Consider the following 13115-nt stretch of genomic DNA (forward strand, 5'->3'; position numbering starts at 1 on the left):
CTCTTGCAACCCCAAAGACTATAGCCTGCCAGGCTCTTCTGTCCATGAGATTTTCTAGGCAAGAATACTGGAGTGGATTGCCATTTCCTTCTCCAGGGTATCCTTCCGACCCAGGGATTGAACCCAGGTCTCCTGCACTGTAAGCAAATTCTTTACTGATTGAACTACCAGGGGAGCGACAGGAAGCCAACTGTAAAAGCAGGTACATCTATTCAAAAACAACTACAAATTCCTATAGAACCATGTGGAAGACATTATATTCAAAACCAAATTCACTGTTTTCCCCACAATTAAATACTCAGTAATTCAGCCAACAGTATTTAAATATCTTAAGCAAGTAGACAATGGTTTACTTAAGGACAGGTGCACCCATTTCTGTTCAGGTTTGAAAATTCTTCACTGTAGAGTCCACAAAGATTTTAACTATCTCAAGAGTTTTATTAAAGATCAAGCCAATGACCTCTTTGTCACTTAGCCAATATCACACAAACCACTGACCACAGCAAATATGCTCAGAAATTCCTTAGTATACATAAAATCTGGTAAAAACCAACCAAATCCTCTTATTTCAGATTCTTTTTAGACTTGCCAGGTAATGTGTTTGTTTCTGTTCTTTCCTAGTTAGGTTGATGCAAATTTGCCTATCCGATAAAGATATAATAAAAGGAAAACTCTGCACTTATGCTCAAAGTCCTAAGTTCCTTCCAAAAATTCCCCTTGAAATTTGTCTTTTCTATTTGGCTGAACCTTACCTAAAAGATGGGGCTAACTTGGTTCTGTCTTCCAGGGTTTTCAGCTCTTCAGATGCAAGAACCATACCACTGTCCGTCTGGCTGTCCTTTTTAAGAGACAATGAGATGGCACAGTTGATTGAGTGTATATATTGACCAATCACTTAATCAAACTGATTTCCTAACCCATCTCTGAGACAGTATTTCCATGTTCTGCAGAGAGAGGTAAAGGTATCATAGCCAGAAACTGTACTGGCTATGAGAGGAAGCAACTGCTTCCATAATAGACCCAGTCCTGGAAGGAGAGAGGAATTTAGGAAGACGCTAAGGAGACCCGTTTCTATCCCTCTTTCCACAATAATATTATTTACACTTCAGTGGAATTGAGCATGAAGCTCAATTGTCTTGAACCTTAACCAGGGGCTTCACTTATGGAATAAACAAGGCGACCCAATAAGTTCCATCACTATAAGGACCCCAAGATACATACCCACAAGGGCAGCCTCATAATGAGGCTCCAAGACTCTAATGCTTAGACTAATATTTATCCAGCTAATGTTTCATCTTTGGTATTATTTCTAAGACTATTTTTAAAAGATGTACTTACATCTGGGATGACTTTTACTTCTGGTTCTTCCAACGGGATATCTTCAAATGTTTTTACACTGACGGGCCGGCTCTTTCGCTTGCTGTTCTGCAGATACTGACTGCAAAAGAACAAATATTTATATTTTAGTAGTGGTATAGTTGACTGCAGATTCCACAAGTGATACCTAAGTTCATTATCTTTGAACCACAAGTTTAATAGCGACCTTCAAAACATCCTCTGGAAAAAGAAAAACAAAACAAAAATCTCTACTAGCACACACCAAAGGCTTAATTTCCTGTGAAAGTCCATTTAAAAGTATAATATAACGGAGGGGCCGAGATGAGTCCCCTTTCCTTTGAATCTTACTTCTGAGGTCCAGGGCTGGACTGAAGACAATAACAGCAGACTCAGTGGTCAGCTGCCTACTACTTGGCTTCCTGATTGCCTGCAGTTCCTCCACTAAGCTCTCAGCATATTGCTGAGTGTTTCACATCTTTCTGGCCATCTCCTAGGCAAGTTATCTAGACAACGTCCACAGAGCAACCATTCCACAAAAGATGGGCAGAGGAAACACTCCCAGATTTCACTGGGTTCAGTAAAAGATGCTGAACCCAGCAGACTCTGGAAACCACCCTCTCCTGCTATATGTAATAGAGACTTAATGGGTAGAGGTGGGCTGAATCTCACGATCTTCTATTTTTGGCCCACAGAGTTGGGGCTGTAGTTTGAGAATCATGAGATATTCCGACTATTTCCAAGTTTACCATGGATCACAAAGACTTGGGAAAGCCACGAATATATTTCTATGTCCTTGTTTCCCCAGCTTTAAGATGTACAGGCCAAAGCTTTCCTTCCCTTACTCACAAAGATATCTGGAGAATGAATGAGGTGATCAGTGGTGGGTGGTAAAGGATCTTAGAAAGAGTGATGATCCATCAACCAAAGCTTGTTTTCCTCCTTTGAATTCCAAAGACTACCAGTTTCTTTCAAGAGTCCAGAGGATAGGACATGTCAGACAGCACATCACCTGTTCCTTAGGGGTGCTTTTCCCCCTACCATGTGACTTTGGGTGAGTCTGACTGATTTTGTGAAAATCAGCAAAAGTGGAGAGAAGCAAAGTCTTTTTCATAGGAAGGGACAGCAAATTCACTCTTCACTTGAACCCCACTGTACTACCCACCCTAGCAGCCTTTCAGCTATATTGCATATTCCTTGTGTTTTCTGTGACCAAGTGAAGAGAGGACTCATTTGGGCAAGGGAGGATAATGGAAACCAAGTCTTCCTCCCCTGCCTGAGGAGGCTGGTTCTTCCTCTACAAACAAAGAATGAGATTCACCAGTGATATCCTCACTCAGGAAACCCCATGGCAAAGAGGACACGATGTATTAAAAATAAGGAGATTGAAAAGCCTACTTCTCCTAAATCCAGTCCCTAAAAGTCATAGTTCTACCAAATTATTGGTACCATAGTCAATCATTCATTCATTCAGGAACCCTCTATTGAGACTCCCATGTGCCAGGCACTGTGTCAAATGATGTTCAACCACTGTCTCATGGCATCTCCATGGTACCTCTCTAGATGGGTATCATTAGCCCAACTTCAGATGTGGAACTAAGATATAGAAAGGTTAAGGAACTTGTCCAAAATCACATAACTAGACTACCTGGATTATTATCCCGAGGGCAATGAGCAGCCACTGAAGAATTTTAAGCATGAGATTGACAAAGTCAGATACACCTTTTAGAAAGGTGTTCCAGAAGGTAAGACCAGAAATCATGAGATCAATTAGGGAGCTGTTCCACTTATCTAGGAGAAGGAAGGGCAGCTTGACCAAAAGGTGATGCCCACAGGTCTGGAGAAGTACACAGATTCCAGAGGTACTTGGGTTCCAGCATCAAGCAGAGTTGGTGAGCTTGGGCAGTAATGCAGCTGCTTTAGAAAGGCCACTTTCTTGATTTCTGAGCCAAGTAATTCCAAACATTGCTCAGCCAGTCCCAGTTGACAAGGCATTTTCATATACATTGTTGCATCTGTACTTAAGAAATCTTCACAGTAGGTTTTTCTTATTTCTTATTTGGAAAAGAGGAAGTGATGGCTTAGGGAGGAAATAACTAGAACTGGAACTCAAATTTAGGTTTCTAGTCTCTTGCCTGGAAAATCCCATGGATGAAGGAGCCTGGTAGGCTGCAGTCCATGGGGTTGCTAAGAGTCGGACACAACTGAGCGACTTCACTTTCACTTTTCACTTTCCTGCATTGGACAAGGAAATGGCAACCCACTCCAGTGTTCTTGCCTGGAGAATCCCAGGGATGGGGGAGCCTGGTGGGCTGACGTCTATGGGGTCGCACAGAGTCAGACACGACTGACGTGACTTAGCAGCAGCAGCAGAGCCCATGCAGGGTTGTTTTTGTTTGTTTTTATCTCACTCCACATTGATGCCCTTGGAATAGTATTAGGAAGGAGAAGGGAGACAAGGGCACTGGATATGATTGTTCAATTCTTTATTAAGCACCTGATATGCATGCAGCCCTGCTCGCTTCCATGTGTGCATTGACCATACAGTGATATGGGGTGGAGGAGGGGGAATGTGGGCTGTGAGACAGACAAAAAGTGAAGAAAGGATAGGTTCATTTCAAGCAGTCTAATATCAGAGCCAAACTCAGGAACATCTAGCCAGCAGGCTGTCCCTGGCATCAAGCTACAAGGAGCATTTAAATCATCACTAGCAATTAACCAAAATGAGAAAGAAAAAAAAAAAGTATGTGCCAGAACCTTTCTCTGGGAGAGAACTGAAAAGAAATCTTTGATAAGCTCCTTGGAGTGGGAGGTGAAACTCCCAGGGGAAACAGTGGAGCAACCACAGATGGTCCCCAAACTACCCTGTAAGGAAGATGAGCCCAATTAAAATGTGTTTTCTTGCAGGAAGCATGCAAACTGGGGGCCGGAGCTGATCCACAGGGAAATCAGAGACAAAGCAGAGTCTAGACACTAGTGGTCCGTCCTTCCTCCCCACCCTTCCCCCACATACCTCTCAGCCTCTTCGCTAAATAAATGCTGAACAAATATTTTTTAAAATAGTTAATGGGGCAAAAAATCAAGAGGTTGGCTCCCACAGGGATGTCTCTGTCCTGCTCTATTTATAACACAATGAAATTGAAAATTATATGCAGGAAGCAAGTGAGAAAGACACCTCAGCTCTCCTTCTTGACTGGCAACATGAAGATAAGAAAACAAGTCCCCTGAGAGGCACCCCAACCTCTCCTCTTGCTCCTCAGGGAAGCAGAACCACAAGAGAGCATCGAAATGAAGTGTGTAGACGCCTGGACTCTGCCTCTCTTTTAACCTAAATGATTAAAATGTGACCGTGGTTCTTATTTTTAGAAAAGGGAAAAAGGTGGAGGGGGTTGAGTGGGGATGCAGACAAGAGATTCCAATTTCCATTTTATTTTTCAAATTATGGCTGGATAAAAGAGAAACTGGACTGCAAAGACCAATTCAAAAAGCACAGACAGCAAATAGCAGCCAGGCCTGCGCTGGGAGTGTGGTGTCACATTTGTCCACGCTTCTGAGGATAAATGTTAGCAGCCCTGCTTCAGATCCAGCATCGCATTTGGCACTTCCATCACACATACGTGACTTCATCAACTCTCGGCACCATATGCAAAGCGCCCAAGCAAGCCAAGAGGCTGCCGGCTGGGTCCTCACCCCACCTGGTCACAGAAAACCCAAGGAACACAGCTCATGATCAAATGGCTTTCTGATCAAGCAGAAGGCAACAGTGTTGCAGGAATAATTACCACACCAGAAGGCCAGTTAAACTTGAACTAGGACTTTTTAAACATGAGGGTGGAACTATGGATTTTCAGATTTTCATTTCATTACTCCTCTATCTGAGGCCCCCTCCTTGGTATGGGAGAAAACAGCCCTGAGTTAGATATCAGAGGAACAGGACTCATCCCTGGGATGTGTTTTAAGCAGCTCACATAATAGCTATTATTTATTAGGTATTCTCCAGATACCAGGCACTTAGAAACTCATTATGTCATGTAATTCTCAAAGTCATCATTTTTGTACAACACCAGTGTCCCGGCCTGGGTCACACTGAAAACTTGCCCCAGATCAGAGCTGCAAATAGCAGACTTGGGAATCCAACCCAGTTATGAAATCAAAGTGTTAGTCACTCAGTCATGTCCAACTCTTTGCGACCCCCTGGACTGTAGCCCTCCAGACTCTTCTGTCCATGGGGATTCTCCAGGCAAGAATACTGGAGTGGGTTTCCATGCCCTCCTCCAGGGAATCTTCCCAACCCAGACATCAAACCCAGGCCTCCTACACTGTAGGCAGATTCTTTATCATCTGAGCCACCAGGGAAACCCAATTCTATCTGACTCTAAAATCTGGATCTTTAAACACAGTATCGTATTCTTCCAGGTAATTGCTCTGAGTCTCATATTCAACATTTACATCAAAAGATAACAGTATCTACTTTGCCTAACTCTGGCAAAACCTGGTAAGAAAAAGTTCTTTCAAAAATGCCAAAAGTTCTTGACACAGATGGAATGGACAGCTTACTAGCTGGCTTCTACCCACTCTGAGCTTTCCTCTCTCCCATGGCAGAACTCCTTCTGCCCTCCCTGTGCAAGTCCACAGGGCACACTGACCAGGGTGACTCCCCACCTGCCATCTGGCACCCTGGCCATTCCCCCCGACCCTGAGCTTCAAGGTGCCCCCTGCAGCCTGTGCACACTCAAGGGGTCAGGCTGGGCCTATATTGTCAGGGGTGCAGTTATAGGAGGAAAACACCCAAAGGGGTGGGAACGCAAACAAAGTGAAGTGAAGTAGTCCCAGGCTTATGGAAAAGCAATTTTAATATCATATTGTAGAAACCATATCAACTCTTTCCTTATGCACAGGTGCTGGGAGAGAATAAAAAGAAAGCTGCCTTTAGAACCCTTCTACAAATCAGGGAAATACTGCAGCACATGTGTTTTAAATAAGCCCAGAAGTCCCATTATGCAAATAAAATGCTGAAAATCAGACTTGGGAGGGGCTTCTGAAGATGTGCTGTCCAGTCTAATTCAGGACGCATCCCCACGGCAACTGTATCCCAGCCAGAGAGGCAAAAGTGTGCTTTCATAAACGCACAGAACTCTTCCTTCCTGGATCTTTCCTAAGCTGTTTAATTCACGTTAATAAAAGAGTACATGGGGATAATTTAAATACAGATGTCTTTGTAAAATCGGTCTCTTTTTCTGGAGATTAACAAACTATGGCATTCCAGCTATTTGCAGCTGCAGGGTTTAGGATTCTGAAAGGAAGAGCTTCGGCCGCAATGTGGACCACAGATGGGAAGAGATTCACCTACCCAGGCGCCCTTCAAGAAGGACCTCTCAGGGCCAAGGGTGAACGTGTAAGTGAAATGCAGCAACTTCATACAATGTCTTTCCTCCACCCACCTCCCCAGGATGACCTTGAAGCCCCACCCCCCCAGGGGATGTTGACCTTAGACCGTACCTGATTCCTGCTGTGTTGTCATAATGGAATTTGGGGTCACATACTTCCTCTTCCTCCATACAGGAAACAGGTGAGGTAGGCAGAGAGAGTCCCGAATCCTCTTCCATGCTCAAAGTCTCTGATATGGGAAGAACAATGTAGTCTTTGCCATCCTGAAACAATAAACACAGAGTGCTATTGTTATGGCTTCAGTCCTTCAAGAGCCTTTACATGAAAAACAAAGCCCATGGGGGCTTCTTGTTTATGGGGAACGTGGCTTTCATATCTGAAGGTAAAACTTTAAGACAGCTTTAAAAATGGCTTGTCAAAAACACAAGGGCACTTGAAAGGGATGTGTATACAAGAGTATACTTAAGGAACTAACAAAACACGAGATGGGCAAGGGGACAACAGAGAAGTACACAGGCTGTAGTTATAGCTGGAACAACAGAACAGGCAGAGCTCCGCAGGGCAGATAAATCATTTCTTCACAAAGTCCTATCTACACCAGCCAGGTCCTTTAAAGGGCATGTCATCCAGTTTTACCCTCTACACTTCAAGGCAACGGAAAAACTGATGACAGTCTAAAGAAAAGCAATATATGTGCAGGAAAATGGGTCTTCTGAGAAAAGGTCACACAACTTAACATTATTTCATCGAGAGAAAGAAATAAAGGGCAATTTGATATTTCTCAGTGTTTGGGAGGTTTATTGATAAAGACAGATTTGACCCATTGTCCCCCAGCTGTTCAGAAGAAAAGCAGGAGGAAATTGGCTTCCATTCAGTGTGGTAAGAGGTGTTGCCTGGAGAGTAAATAACTTTCTAAGGGTAAAGACGACAATAAAATCCTCTGATGGAAGTTATGGGGGCCTGAGATTTCATGGAGGGGAAAAAAACAGAACATTTATTTTGCAGGATTCAGATGTGTTTTTGCCTGAAGAATGTATTTAAAATTCCTTGAAATTCTGTCCACTGTTGATATTCACTTAATCAACAAGGTTTTGTTTTTTTCTTCAATTTGGGGGTTTTATTTGTTGTTTTTGTTTGCTTTTTTAACTTCGTAAAAGCACCCGAAGACACCAAAATATACATCAGTAAAAATAAAAGTGATCAGCTGCCAGGTTATGAATTAGGATCTCATCTGTTTCAAGGGGTAATTAAGACTTTTAGAAAAGCATTACTGCTCAGATCTGGAATGTGGCTCCTTATTCAGTGGCTGAAAGAACAGCATGGTGGCCATGAGAATGCAGCAAAAGGGCCCTGGACACCTAAGTACTCTCCGCAGAAGCTTCTTACATGGAAGTCACAAACCTGTTGAGCGTTAGCTTGTAACAGATTTCCCAGATGCTCCACCAGCTCTGAAAACGTGGGTCTCTGATTGGGATCCCCCTGCCAGCAGTCAAGCATGGTCTGGTACCTAGGGAAGCAAAACACTGATGTCATCAACTGCCTCTTTCCTCCTGATCTGATGCTGAAAATAAGCACTTGAATGAGTAAACATTTATAAAGAGTCCACCATGAGCCAAGATGCTAAATAGGGATATGAAACTATGTAAGACATAGAGCCCTACACTTGGAGCATGAAGTGTGTATAGAAAAGGAAACATCATAAATCAACATCTAGTAAAAACTGACTGGTTCGTACAGATAAACTGCTGTCATTTCAAGAAGGATGACTCTGTGCTTGAGATTATCAAGGAAGACTTCAAGGGAGAAGTAAGACACACACTAGCCACAAAGGAGGTATACAGAATGGAAAGTCTTCTAGGCAGGGAGAATTTTTGTGAGTAAAGAAGGAGGATAGAAAAATATGTGTAAAACCTTACATTTCTGGTGTGGTGTAATCAGGGGCTCTCATTCTAGTTCCTTCTTTCAGTCGCCTACAAAATTCCTCGTCAATCTTTACTCCAGGATACGGAGAAGCACCTGAAAGAAAAGAGGAATGGGACACAATTGGTTAGATTTTCTCTTACAGAAATCCCTGAGTCTAATTCACATACATATGAGCCTGACTCACACCTTCTTCACATGTATATCTTTTTTCCCCCTTTCATTCTCTCTCTTTTTTTAAGATTTTTATAACCCAAAGCTTCCAAGTAAGTTTCATCCAATGAAGGTGAGATACAGGAGTAACTGACTTTTATCATTTTCTTTGCAGTATGGATGGAGGAACAAGGAGAAGGGACTTACCTAAGGAAAATATTTCCCAGAGCAGGACACCAAAAGACCACACATCACTCTGAATTGTGTACACTCGGTCAAAAATCGTTTCTGGGGCCATCCACTTCAAAGGGAGGCGAGCCTATAGGGGTAGAAGACAAAGAATTAGGACCCAACTTAGCAAAAACCTGAAGAAAAAACTTCCATTATCCCTGCACACAGCTTCTCAGGCTGGCCCAGGAGAGTTTGGATTCTGCAGCTTAACAGATTGCAGGGTGCATCTTTGAAACTTACATCTCCTTTTCTGACATAATCTGGGTCTTTATAAATATCCCGGGCCAAGCCAAAGTCACAGATTTTAACCACGTTCTTTTCCGACAAGAGGATGTTTCGCGCTGCCAGGTCCCTGTGGATACACTGCAAAAAGAATTGTGTGCATTAGAGTTCAGCCTAGCTGATCTCGTCTACATATGTTGTGACCTCATGCTTTAAAAAAAAAAAAAAAAAATCCACATCAGAAAACCAACTGATTAACAAGCACTGGGTTAACATCTTTTATCAACACTTTGGGGAAAAAGCGTCTGTGAGTTTCACTGAGACACACATCTGCTTATTCCATAAACAGCCTCGGACTCTGGAACTAAATAATTAAGTTATAGCATGCTGATGGAGTCATAAATAGACTTTTCTTGGACACAATTAAGAATATGTTTCTGGTCACATCCACACATCCTTTTTGCCTGGCACCATATACGGTTAAACTGTGTTATTCTAAGGAGGCCCTAGAATGAATGAATGCACGGAAATCAGAAACAAGGGGCTCTCCTTGGTTTGGTGCCCTTTGTTGGTTTCTCCATTTCATATGTAACCGACGCTGGACCAGCTCTGAGAAACAATTCTGAGTGGGGCTCACCCTGTTTTCAAAGTGCTGGCTTATCACAGAGGCCAGTGAAGGCACTCTCAGCCTCTCGCCCATCAAGGAGATTCTCTAATGCACACAAAAGGAAAATCCAATTCTCCTTGGCTTTTCTTCTACTCTTTTCTGTCCCTCAGTTTCTCTTTTCTCTGCAAGTCCTAACTTCATCTAACTTCCTACACTAAGTAGTTCTATCTCTACTAGACAGATCTGTGATGGAACAAGAGCCTTGGGGAACATTTAGAAATGAATGAAAGGCTCAGATGAGAAACTCTTAGGTCCATGGAACAGTGATGTGTGAGCCATGCATGAGGGAGCCCACACCTTCCATCTCGATAGCACTTTTCCTCTGAACAAGCAAGGCACAGGGATATATTGTATAACATGTGGAATATAGCCAGTATTTTGTAATAACTGTAAATGGAGAAAAAAATTCTATAAAAATTTCAAAAAAGTTTTTTACAAAGCACATTGTATAGTATGATTAAGCAAGCCAGGAGACTCCAAAAAACACAGTCCTTCCTACTTCCTCCCCCATGCCCTACCAAAGAGCTTCCCTTTTCTGAAGCAACCAGGTGTTATTCAAGAATCAGCTGGTAGATGCAGGAAAATGAAAGGATTCTTTCCTCCACCCTCCATTCCCTTCCCTGTGAAGGGAGTCCTGACTAAATGGCAGGCTCTGGCCTTTAAAACATAATAAAATCGTCAAGAAGGGCAGAAAGCCTTTCTCTTTGGGAAAATCCTCTAAGATTCCACTTCTCTCCTTCTCCTTGGGAGCGAGAAGACACGAGTTCCCAGGCAGAAACCTCTGGGATCCTGAGGCTCTGAAAGCTGTGACAAGCTTTAAACTCCAGAAAAAGACATGGCTGAGGGATTTCACTCTAATTTAGAAACAAAACAACAAAATAAAAATGTTAAGTCCTTCTTCTCCAAGTAGGCTGCAGCAAATGCATTCTGTCAAATGGTCATTTTTCCTGAAACTTGATTTGACTCTGTCTTGTTTCATGTAAAACCAGCCACTTTACCCTTTCCAGAGTGGTGACTTCAACCTCACTCCCTCCACGATGTTTACAACCTTCGGAATGTTTGTGACTTGTCACGTACCCACCTTAGCCTTTGTTCAGCCTCCTTTTCTAATTTTAGCTCTTTCAATTGCTCTCTCTAAAGTCTGTTCTTCCTGGTTTCTAATTATACTCCCAACAAATACTTTTTGATGGATGGTGATGAATGTAAACGAAATGAAAAATAGACTCTCTTACGCCAAGATATCTGCAAGGCTCAGCCCCTCACCTCTTCCAGGCCATTGCTCAAATTCCATGTTTCCCTCAAGCCACGTCCCCTTTGTTTCAAATCAGTGTACAGAGAGCGGCAGATGTACATACAAACACATGGCTCCTACAGACTCTAAAACTCTTTCTTGCTTATTTTTCTACACAGTACCTGCTGCTGCAGCTGCTGCTAAGTCGCTTCAGACTCCCATCTAAACCACTAGGTATTTCACTTGTTTCTACTGTTTGTTCCACCCACTGGAACATAATCTCCATGCAGGTAGACAGTCTGCTTACTTGCCCACACAGTGTCTTTTGTGCTTAGAACAGTGGTCCCCAAACTTTCTGGCACCAGGGATCACTTTCAGGGAAGACAATTTTTCCACGGACTGGGAGTGGGGGGATGGTTTGGGGATGATTCAAGTGCATTATTTATTGTGCACTTTATTTCTATTACATCAGCTCCACCTCAGATCATTAGGCATTAGATCCCAGAGGGTGGGGACCCCTGGCCTAGAAGACTGCTGGCTCTTGGAAGCTATTTATCACATGAATTAATTTCATGAGCTCCTAATATCTCTTTAATGAGGGGAAATGGAACCTCCCCAATAGACTCTCTTAACAGTCCCAGGAGTGGTGAATGAATTACAGTTCCAGATAAACACGAACAGCTGGCACTGGACATCTCATTTCCAAATCTATTATGTAAAGAGATACTCTGTCTCACCTTCCGTGATGCCAAAAACTCCATGCCCTTAGCCACTTGGAAGCTGTAACAGATGAGATGCTCCAAGGTCAGGAAGTTCTTGTACAGATCTTCAGAAACTGTGATAAGATATAGGAGCACAGAGATTGGTATTTCAGTCAGGACGTATTTGTTTATAAGCTCAATAGAGTAATCCTCATTTTAAAAATTGGGAGTTAAATTTCAGGATATAGAAGCAGACAGAAAATGCTTCTCTCTTCTGTAAGTATGGTGAATCATGGTATATTATTAGCCTTGATCAAACCCTTTAGCAAAAATATTGATTTTTTTCCATTTTAGCCAAATTGGGCAAACAAATCTAGGAGGCAAAATGGAGGTGAAACTGGCACAGATAATAGGGAGGTAAAAGAGGGCTTTTACAAATCTGCTGTTTTAAACTTGTTTTTTTCATGTACCCAGAGGGATAAACAATAGTTTCATATCAAGAACTCTAAAAATAAAACAACAATCTCCAGGGTCATTGAATCTTTTCTCTCCAAGCTTTGTCCTAGGATAAAGGCCAAAGGTCAAATTATAATCTACAACGGATAACTAAAAATACCAAAAATATATTTACTTCTCTCACTTTCAAGCTGAGAAAATGCTGTAAACACATTAAATCGGGTCTGTGAGGATGCTTTTTTTCCTTCAAGGATATGAACCAGAGATGACAGGAACATCGAAAGAAAGATAAATTTATACAAACTCATGGTATTTACTTCCGGGCAAGTGGTACAAATAAACACTAAGACATTACTGGGTGTTTCAACATGATCTCTTAACTTTGGTCAGATAAGATAAGACATGGCTTCTCTCCTGCAGACAAATACCAGAGTAAATGAAAACTCAGATGTAATACTAACCTTGTAAGTAATAAAAACACTTGAATCTTTTTCTCAGTAACTTTCTATGTTTAGGGCTGGAGGCCTCTACATGAATAATTAGTGAAACCTCTTCCTTTTCCAAAAGAATTAAGGCACAATTTCAGGCCAACACCCCCTCTACTCCAATGGTTCCCTCAAGCTCTTGGGTTTCCCGCTTACTGGCCACCATTTTATGAGAGAAAAGATGGGGCAGAGACTGCTCCACTCAGTGTTTGCTGGGTTATATGAGTTCTAGACAACCTCACCATGCTTTTCTAGACCACATTCTACCTCACATTGCCTGCTTGGCTTCTATGGGAAAGAGGTTAGTTTTATGTTCTGTGGCCTCA

The 13115-nt window shown here is 42.4% G+C and overlaps 1 protein-coding gene across 4 annotated transcripts in view; it reads right to left on the reverse strand.

The window, feature by feature from the left end:
* Nucleotides 1-13115, reverse strand: part of KDR (kinase insert domain receptor) — a 45408-nt gene that overhangs the window by 2924 nt on the left and 29369 nt on the right. For 3 of the 4 annotated variants that reach the window (XM_055434495.2, XM_055434494.2, XM_088836343.1), the window contains 8 exons: nt 11885-11982; nt 9268-9390; nt 9004-9115; nt 8640-8739; nt 8125-8230; nt 6835-6986; nt 1339-1438; nt 753-838 (listed from right to left, as the gene is read on the reverse strand). In XM_055434495.2, coding sequence (XP_055290470.2) covers nt 753-838; nt 1339-1438; nt 6835-6986; nt 8125-8230; nt 8640-8739; nt 9004-9115; nt 9268-9390; nt 11885-11982 — 877 coding nt within the window. The remainder of the gene's footprint in view (nt 1-752; nt 839-1338; nt 1439-6834; nt 6987-8124; nt 8231-8639; nt 8740-9003; nt 9116-9267; nt 9391-11884; nt 11983-13115) is intronic. The other variant, XM_055434496.2, reaches the window with a different exon arrangement.

Source organism: Moschus berezovskii, chromosome 5 (genome assembly GCF_049115385.1).
Source record: "Moschus berezovskii isolate FMDL1 chromosome 5, NW_MosBer_1.0, whole genome shotgun sequence".
NCBI classification, from domain to species: domain Eukaryota; kingdom Metazoa; phylum Chordata; class Mammalia; order Artiodactyla; family Moschidae; genus Moschus; species Moschus berezovskii.